Genomic DNA, 9,866 nt, shown 5'->3' with positions numbered 1-9,866 from the left:
AAAAAAAAAAAAAAAAAAAAAAAAAAAACAAGTCAGTGAAAGCAATGGTGATGTCCTAACCGACGTTTCTCGGGAATGTCCCTGCCTGTACATCTTGCTGCATTTTCAGAGGCTAGTTTTACAGCTTTGCAGTGGATGCTATAGTTTAGATCTTAAATGTCCCCCAAAGATCCAGTGTTGAAAGGCTGGTCTCCAGAGTGGTGCAACTGGGAGATGGTGGAATCCTTGAGAGGTTCAACCAAATGGGAGGTTTTCAGTCACTGGCGATGAGAGACCCTGGCCCGCTCCCTGCTCTCTTTTATTTCCTGGCCATGAAGTTAGAGGTTTTACTCTACCACATGTTCTCACCATGATGTGCTGCCCTCACCACAGGCACAAAGCAACAAGGCCAATGGACCATGGAATGAAACCTCCAAATGTGTGAGCCAAAATAAACCTCTTCTCTTATAAGTCAATTATCTCAAGTAATTTGTTATAGAGGTGGAAATTGACTAACACAGGAGATGTGTAAACTTCCCAAAATCTTTCCAAAATTTTTTTCCTGCTTATGATAGTGGGAATCAGTTCCATTTCTTGAAACTAAAAACCTGATAACAGAAGTAATTATTATAATAATTGAAGGTATAAATACTAAGGGTCTGAATCAAGTCAGGGACAGGAACAGGGGAGATAAAGGGAAGGAGATGCTTTTAACAGATAATGAGGGAGATAAAGCACCAGTTCTTGGGACCAGCTGGAAGCAGAAGATAAAGAAGAGGGCAAAGTTAAGGACAACTTCCAGGTCTGTATTGAAAACAAGCAAACAAACAAACAAACAAACAAAGGCAGGGGTGGGCAATGATATTCAGTGAAAATATAGAAGGAAGGTCATATTTGTGGGTAGCTAAAGAGAATGAGCTCAGTTTAGGCCTACTGGATTTAAGGTGCCTGCCTGACAGTCAAACATGATTTCTACCAGGAAGCTGATTGGACAGGTGGATCTTAGAACAGCCCAGGAAGGAGGACTAGGAGATTAGAATAAATAGCTAGAAAAATAAAGGAAGAAAGGAAAACCAGGAGATGGTACTGTCATAGGAAACAAGGATGTTTATCTCCTGGTGTCAAATGCAGTTAAAGAATTTTAAAAGTCATCAGAGCAAAAACATATGAATGCAGGGTAAGTGGTAACTTTAGCACCTGGGAAGTCACTGGTGATTTTGGCAAATATGATTTTTCTGGAGTGGAGGAGAAAAAGACAGACTTCAGTAGGATGAAGGATGACAAAAAGTGAGAAATGAGGAACTATGAAAAAAAATTTTAAGTTTATTTTAAAGGAGAAAAAAAGCAGTGCTTAAAACTGGAAAAAGTGTTAAGAATTAACTCCCCACCTCCCAGGACTGGGGATTGAACCCAGGGATACTCTACCCTACCATAGTGCTACATCTCCAGCACCCCTCCCTCTTTTTGAGACACGGTCTTGGTAAGCTGGCCTCAAACTTCTGATTCTTCTGCCTTGGCCTCCCAAGTAGCTGGGACTGCAGGCATATGCCACTGTACCCTGTGATGCTGAAAATTAACTTTCAATAGAGGTCATTCATTCATTCTACAATATTTAATACATACCGCTTGCTGTGTAGGTCCTGGGAATAAAACAGAGAAAACAGACACGGTCTTCAAGAACTTGTGGACTAGAAAAGAAGGAATGCTAACCAGTCTGGTAAGTGCCAGCAAGGAAAGCAACAGGTGGCTTTGAGAGAAGGCAACAGAGGACCCTAGTTTTGGCTGAGGTTCAGAAAAAGCCTCTCCAAGAAGCTGGCCAAGAAAAGGGGGTTGGGTGAAGACAAGGATATTTTGGTCAGAAAGACCAGCCAAGCGCCAATGTCCTCAGGGGAGCTTGAGAAGGGAAGGAGTCAGGAAAGACCTGGAGCTGACTGGTGTAGCAGCCCAAGATGAAGGAATGATATTCTGGAGTAGGAGCAACACCCATTCCACCGTCACTGGGAGGGAAGGTGTGGGTGAGGTGAGTCTGTCAGTCTGGGAGCAGGAAGTTAAGGGAGTTGTCTGATGGCTACTGTTTTCTTTGTGAAATAGCAAGACTAATGAGGCACATGAGAACTGGGTAAGGTGGTAGCAAATGGGAATCTGGTCAATGGAAGAGGGAGCTCAGCTTGCTCACCACTCAACCATTATTCTTCAAGTCCTTACAAAGTAACCCCCCTTAGAAATGGTTTTCTCAATTTCTGGTACCAAAACTGATAACTAGGGCAAAGGATTCTTGGATTCCTTGATACTTAGGTCTAAAATGATCCTCAGAAATCTCAGCTACCATTCACTGTTACTACTTCATAATACCTAATTTACGTAACAGGAAGCAACTGTAGCCAAATAAGAAGCCATCAGCTCATGAAACACTCATCCACTGGAAACTTGACATGCTCTTTTCAACAGCACTCCCCTTTTTAATAAAGTGGGTTTCTTCCTTCATTTCCCTTGCTTTCCTATTCATTTTATGTCTAGATGTCTTAAACTCATTCAGCTTTTAATAAAGCAAGTCCTCCATTCTTTTTCTCAGTTTAATACTTAGGCACAATCATCTATTCATTTACAAGCAGGCAAAGTTAAACCATTTCTTTAGAAGGTGGCTATAGGCTGAGGCTGAAGGTTCAGCACCCCTGGCATGGAGTCAAATACATTCTAAGCCATGATGGCTTAACAATATCCCCAGTCATTTGTTTCTACATTCATGTACATACAGAAATATGTTGGCCTCCAAGGATTTCTGAATCCGACTTGATTTTTTTTTTTTTTTGGAGTCCACTCCCAAGAAATTATATTAGTCTCTGACTGCAGCTCAGAATAATGACTTAAAAGTATCTCCCATTACAACAAATCAGGCATGAAGCATCCAAAGGCAATTTTCTTGCAGTGCAGACATTGTGAAGAGCTAGTAGTGACCTCACACTAAGTGGGATACATAAGTCTGCCAGCAGCTGGTAGAAAAAAAAAACAAGTATCTATAAGGGGAATTAGGATTAGTGAGAACAGAGAAAATAACTGAGTTATTTCCAATTTAGCTTTGGTAGATGTCGGAGTGATGGTAGCAGAGGGAAAGTTCTAGATCACAGTCAATAATCGCCCTTACAGGAAATACCCAGGACACTACATGAAAACCACACAGATACTCATCTTTTATTTCCTGGCAGAAGCTACAATGATTCTATCTGGTTAACAAAGTATTTGATCAATTTCCCTAAAGTCTTATTCAAAATTCTCACCCTAAGGACCATTGATTTAAAATTCTAGCATCTCAGATTATTTTAAAAGAAACATTCTGAGTGATTGTAGCACATTTGCACAAAGTCCAGGACTGCAAGTAGAAGGCAGGTGAGAAGCAAGTTCAAGGGAGCTCACTAACACTCCAGTTTGCATGCTGCTTCCAAACACAACCAGAGAACTCAGAAAGGAGGCATGGATGTTGCTAGAGGAATGTACAATACATTCTTCAGAAGACTGGTTTTCCACTTTCTCCTCACTCTTTTTCCAAAAGAGAGGGAAAAGAGGCCTAGGGGAAAATGCCAATTTAAATGCTATGTAATTCATACAAAAATTCACCAATGTTTTTTTTTCAGCCCAATTCCTACTTGCTTTTGACTACTTTTGAGTTAAAATAAACTGCTATTATAATAATAACAAGACATAAAAAAAGAAAAGCATCTATCAACACATGGCTCCATTAGAATAGAGGCCACCGCAAGGAAACATTAATCCCCCAAGTTCCACATCAAGCTCAAAAACAATGCTCCTGGCTGTCATTTTTCATTTAGGACAGCCCTGTATTTCTAATAAACAAGACTTTTTATTTTTTTATTGACCTTTTCCCTCTCAGAGCATAATAAGACAAATGTCAGCCCACAGAGAGCTTTACTTTGGGAAAGGAATCAGGAAAAGGCAGAAGAGGACAAGTTTCAAGGGCTCTCTCTAACTGATGTCTACCAAATGGAGCCTTTGCCTGCTCCTCAGGCTGCCAGGGCTGCTGTGACTGACTTCAAATTTACCAGTTTCCCAAGAGCTACTTGAAAAGAAAAGGGAATTTCACAATCTTGAACACTCTCCCCTCTTACTTTCTACTTTTCCCCAACCACTCCCACTTACAAGAAGACTTATATATACAAAGTTTCAGAAACAAAGCATACAAACGCTCACACACAAATAAACTCCCCAAACTAACACCAGTGCATAATTGTGTTTTGGTTGGAGTTTTTCCAGCTCTGTCACCCGTTCTCTGTTAGAAGTAAATGAAACTCTTTGCTTTTGCAAAGTTAGAAACAAACTCTCCTCAGTTTCAAGCTGAACAAGGCCCCCCTCATATCTTTCAGACCCCCAACAAAATTAACTCACTGCTGAAAAGCCAGTTTAATTTTTTTTTTTAATACACCAACCTATTCCTCAAATAAAGATCTTTCACTTCTTCCCCTCATTCAGCTTCCCCTTTTAGCCGGAAATGCACGTCGTTTTCAATTTCTAAAACCTCTTTTCAAGGGACCCTGGGCCCTCTCCACTCCTAGGCTTGTCCCAGGGATTTGGCTTTGGGCTGTCCTGATGCAGGCAGCCCTTTCTCAAGCACATTTTGCATTCTTGAAATCATAGTGGGGTTTCATTTCTAGAGAAGTCTCCACTTAGAGGGCAGTCTGAGCTAGGTCCCCTAGTTCCCCTCCCTCTCTGTCCGGTGAGAAGGGAGTCAGAGATGGGTACCCGGCTCCGCATATTCTGCTCCCACTGGGCTCAGAAAGTAGACAAAGTACCCAAGGCTCACGTAAAAACTCCCATTAGCGCAGACTACTGTCTTCCTCCACATTCCTCAGCAGAAGTTAGCCAGTCCCCAGAGAAATCAAAATCATACCTTCCTTAGATTCTTCTGTTTCCGAGTGCATAGTGTCAGGGTAACCGGCTGCAGGCACGATCGCAGCTGACATGTACTCTGTCGAGCTGCAAGTTCGCTCAGCAGAAAGATCTGCACACAACGGAACATAAAAAGGAACGAAAACCACTAAAATCCAAACCTCCCCGGGGCGGGAGGGCTGGTTCTGGTGCAGGGATTTTCAGGGGGAAACTTCTGCAAGAGTGACGAATTGCATCTCAGCTGGGCGGCAGGAGTCCGCCCCCGAGCGGCGAGCGCCCAGGCCCGCAGGCCAGGCTGTGGGGCGGAGGCAAGGCGGCCTGGCCCCGCTGGCTCACCGCAGGTGGGGCGGAGGACCAGGCGGAGGCAGGGTTAGGGGTGCCCAGGGCAAACCCACTCAAAGAAGCTGGGAACATAAAATAAATGTGCAATAAAGAAAAAAGTCATCTCAGGGAGCGCTGCAGTTTTATATAAATAACAAATGCATATAAGCAAACCTACACTTAAGAGTTACATTTTTCCACACCCACTTTACTTTCCATGTCTTGTGGTTTTATATGTCCAAAATTATGAATTATAAAGCTGCTGGGTTCTGTACATTTTTTTTCAGGAAAAAAAAAATACAGATACTGTCCATGTCATCCTCAGGTATGAAATCACAAACCCCAGAGCAGGGCCTCTGGAAGAAATTGGAGGTGGCCTTCACCACTTACTCATCTGGGCAAGGAGGTTCTTATTCAAACCCCAGAATGGCTGGCTCACTAACTGCTTTTGCTCAGTTCTGACCCCAGATCTGACCCACAGGTTCCTAAAGTTGGCAGAGTAAGTCACCTTATCTCTATAGAGTCTTGCTTTTCCCTTATGAGAAGTGGGGACATGAGCTGCCACCCATATACCTGTCTTACTGGGGTAGATTACAGAGCACTTGTTTTATCACCAACTTTTGGCCAAAAAAAAAAAAAAAAGTCCTCAGAGAATAACATATCTGAAAGATCCATTTGGAAATTGTGAGAAAAGTTATATTCTTTAATAAATTTACTTTCCAGCTGCTTTCCTTTATTTCATTTTCCATTTTATACAGGGGAAAATAGAGGCACTGTGGTAAATTTAAATTTAATGAAAAGAATATATAAAAGACCTGGATTTAAGAAGTCTGAGTTTAAATTAATTCTGCTATTTATTTTTTGTATGACCTTAAGCAAATTATTTAACCTCTTGGAGCCTCCATTTCCTAATTTATTAAGTGAGTATAAAAATAGTATTTATGTCTAGTATTACATAGGTAATGATAGTAAAAAGTGATTTGAAAACCATAAGTACTACATATTGTAACTAATTAAAAGTAAACTTTTGTAAAACATACTCTTGGGTTTTATTTTAGTATTGGGTTCAAACAGAAAGAGTGTGTTCTTCACAAGCAAGGAGGGAGACGTTGCTAAATATTAATATGAGGCTTAGGTGTTAAATTACTTCCTACTGCTAAATAATTTTAACATACCTAGGACCCTGGCAGAATTTTATCACAATCTCACTGAAAGGACAAGATGAAGAAACAAAGATATAAAAGCCAGTTGGAGAGGAGAGAAGTGAAACACCTGGAAAATATCAGTTGTGGAGACTCAGAAACTGGCCTTGCCCCCCAAAGGGTAAAAGGCTGCACCATTCTGAAAGTTAGTTAACCTCATGGTCCCTTGTGCCACACATTCTGCATCAGAAGTTGCTGAAATATGTACCTTATACTCAGTACCCTAGACTTTTGGGAGAAACAACCTGAGATGAAGACAATTCCAAACCAAAGAAATGCTCCCTCAGCAATCACAAGTGGCCTTTTCTGTCCTGCCCAAGGAATCATTCAGTCCCCTCTCTCCTCCTATACCATCCGTCTTTGCCCCACTGCAGCCCAGATGTCCACAGATGTCCACCAGGGGTTCTGAAGACTCCCGCCAAGGCTATGTGCTACACAAATGAGAGAGTTTCCACTGATCTATAATTGGGGTAAAGCAATACCTTTTCAAGGTGATGATTATGTAAATTCAGACAATTGAAACGCCAAGCCCAGTCTATCCCCAGCAGAATTACTTTCACTCTTCTTTTAGAAAGTGGTCCCATAAGAAATAGTAGGTAAATGTCTTTTAACCACATTAGGTATGTTAAAGCACATGTCCTTAATGTCCTGCTTGTTTTTTACACTGGTTCAGGAAAAGGTTTTCTGCCCAGCTCAGGTTAGCCAAGGAGAACAACTGCTGAACGAACAGTTCGGGCTTGCCAAGGCAGCCTTGTAATTCAATTTAGTCATGTTAACAGCTCTGCTGATCTCTGAACATTCACCAAGATCCTCGGAAACCTTGAGAGAAACTTCTTTTGTATTTAAATGCAGTGAAGCAGTCACCTTGGGGAAGAATGTCCTGATCTAGCTCAAGAGCAATTGATGCTCAGCTTTTAGACTGTATGTGATGCTAAGTGAAATAAGCCAATCCCCCAAAACCAAAGGCCAAATGTCTTCTCAGATAAGCGGATGCTGATCCATAGTGGGGGAGTGGGGTAGGAAAGAACCAAGGAACTTTGGATTGTGCAGAGCAGGGAGTGAGGGAGGGGTGGAGTGGTGGGGATGGGAAGGACGAACGGTAGAATGAGACAGTCATTATTACATTATTACTCTATATACATTTATGATTACACTACTGGTATGACTCTGCACCATGTACAGCCAGAGGAATGAAAAGTTGTACTCAATTTGTGTACCATGTGTCAAAATGCATTCTACTGTCATGTACAACTAATTAGAACAATAACAACAACAACAACAAAAAGATTGTATGTGATAAGGACCTTCCTCTGTCGCCTATATGACCTCAAAGCCATCTGCCCTGGGTAACTTACTGCCTGCCCCATGCCCATATCTTGCAAAATTGGTGACAAAGGACAGCAGACTCTCTAGGGATCCCTTGGTCTTCTGCTGCTTCCAAATATATACTAAGTACTCTTGATTTTCCCAGGCTTTTATTCAAAAGAGGATTAGCACTTTTTTAGCCTCAGTGACTAATACTCCAGTTCAGCATAATGATTTATTACCTCCTGTACATGGGACTTGTTTACTTTTGTATATATGTATAAGAAACACTCCAACATCCTTAGCTTGGAAATCGGGAAGTTCCATCAACAATCTATTACAGACAATCTGATATAAAATAGCAACTAAGTTAGCAACACTTCTCATTTAGTAACAAAGTGCATTTAAATATTATGGTGAATTCCAACACATGTCCAATAATGGATCTTTCATCTTCTCTGTCAACATAAAAGAATTAAAATCCTGGCTAAGATTATGATGGTATATCCTTCATTCATTCATTATCAAATATTTACATATGTCACCTATATATGGGTCCGACCTCCCTGGAACTTCCAAGTATAATTTTGCGCACAGATCAAATGAAGTCAAGCTTACAAGTCACCTTGGTTCTAAGAAAGTGGTCAACTGAACTTTTATCACAGAGCAACAGAAAAGTCTTCTCCTAAACCATACATAGATAAAAAAGAAAAGATGTTTAAAAAAATAAAATAAAAGGTCAAGGCTTTGGTGTTTTTTGCTTATAGCTGCCTAGATACCTCTTAAAAATAGGGGAGATCAGCAAGTTGAGAGAGGCAGAGATGAGAAAACTAGCAGAACTAGGTAGAGGGAGTAGAGATATTCAGGAGTGTCATATACTTTGTTCACATGCAAAAGTATTCTAAGTATTCTCTGGAAATTATGTGCCTACAGCTTCTAAGTCATAAGAACTTCAGGTCATTTCATCAGTATTTTTCATTCTATCCTCCTGACACAATGCTAAATCTGAACATACAAAATTTTAGGTCACAAAATAGTTTATTTAATATAAAAAGCAGCTTTCTTCTGTTCAACTTTGAGGCTTTCCTCAGTTTTTTTCTATTATTTATGCCTTTAAGGATTTCTATGATCTATATATAAAATTGAATTTCCCTTTCTCTCCTCATATGTGGGAAAGATCTTTGCTTTTGGTCTCACTTGGCTGGGGCTGCAGGTTTCACATACATTTTAACCTTCTAAAACAGGTAAGCCTAGGGCCAAGCAGAATGGCACATGCCTATAATCCAAGTAGCTCAAGAGGCTGAGGCAGGAGGATGGAAAGTTCAAAGCTAGCCTCAGCAATTTAGTGAGGCCCCTAAATGGATATCTCTCTGTACAGCCCCTACATGATCTAGGTGATCTGGCTCTCCTTGCCTTAAGAACATTTTATCTATCAGAAATTGAGAAAGGGTGCTCAAATGACAGAGGTCACTTATGTACCTTCTAGGGAGTCAAACTCTGAGCTCCAAGTGGCCTTAGTTTATGTGTTGTTGAGAAATGGGGCAAGGCTGGGGAGTTGAGGTGAGATGGGGCAGAACTACGAGAATCAAGGAAGAAAACTGAGGAAGAATGTGGAGATGGGGAAGGGGAAAAGTTACTGGTGACCAGATTCTGGGAGTTTTCAGTTAAGGGAAAACTGTTTCCTCAGAATCCCATGACATTTTCAGGAAATTCCTTGTAATCAGTAACACTCTGAATGTGAGTGAATACTTCTGAGACAATAAAAGAGTGCTGACCTCAGAGGGGAGCACACACAGGGAGACAGCAATTCACCTGGGGTACATTTGTTTCCTAAGATTTCATTGTTTGCTTTTATTTCTCTCCTAAGAAATAGTCCTCATTAAAGAACTTGCAAACACACACACAACACACACAAACAACACACACACACACACACATAAATGCATCAGGTCTGAAACTCTCACTTGAAGAATTTATGACCCATGTTCCTTCTTTTATAATACTTAGCAATGATGCCTTGCATTTTTTAAAGGTTTGACTTAGTCTCCTAAATAAGCTTCTTTGGGTCATCATACCCATTTTAAAGACATGCAATTAAAGAAAAGATTATTTGCTCAAGGTCACCAAACTAAGTAATTATGTTCTTAGGTCACAATGAAA

The 9,866-nt window shown here is 40.8% G+C and overlaps 1 protein-coding gene and 1 long non-coding RNA gene across 19 annotated transcripts in view; one reads left to right on the top strand and one right to left on the bottom strand.

Moving 5' to 3' along the window:
* LOC125612927 overlaps positions 1-7,937 on the top strand; it is a 21,591-nt gene extending 13,654 nt beyond the window's left edge. The window contains exons 2-3 of the long non-coding RNA XR_007343411.1: positions 1,449-1,453; positions 7,806-7,937. This is a non-coding gene — a long non-coding RNA (uncharacterized LOC125612927). The remainder of the gene's footprint in view (positions 1-1,448; positions 1,454-7,805) is intronic.
* The window catches only part of LOC107144781 (tumor necrosis factor alpha-induced protein 8), a 314,538-nt gene that overhangs the window by 34,227 nt on the left and 270,445 nt on the right, over positions 1-9,866 (bottom strand). The window contains exons 1-2 of one of the 18 annotated variants that reach the window (XM_015488609.2): positions 6,884-7,205; positions 4,880-4,990 (exon numbers count right to left, since the gene is read on the bottom strand). The exons of 14 other annotated variants lie outside the window; for them this stretch is intronic. In XM_015488609.2, coding sequence (XP_015344095.1) covers positions 4,880-4,952 — 73 coding nt within the window. In that variant the 5' untranslated portion in view covers positions 4,953-4,990; positions 6,884-7,205. Of the gene's footprint in view, positions 1-4,879; positions 4,991-6,883; positions 7,208-9,866 lie in introns of those variants that run through there. 3 more of the 18 variants (XM_015488610.2, XM_048791999.1, XM_048792003.1) reach the window with 3 other exon arrangements.

This window comes from Marmota marmota, unplaced genomic scaffold (genome assembly GCF_001458135.2).
Source record: "Marmota marmota marmota unplaced genomic scaffold, marMar, whole genome shotgun sequence".
In the NCBI taxonomy this organism is placed as follows: Eukaryota; Metazoa; Chordata; class Mammalia; order Rodentia; family Sciuridae; genus Marmota; species Marmota marmota.
The sequence above is the reverse complement of the archived record's forward strand: the minus strand, read 5'-3'. Positions and strand labels throughout refer to the sequence as shown.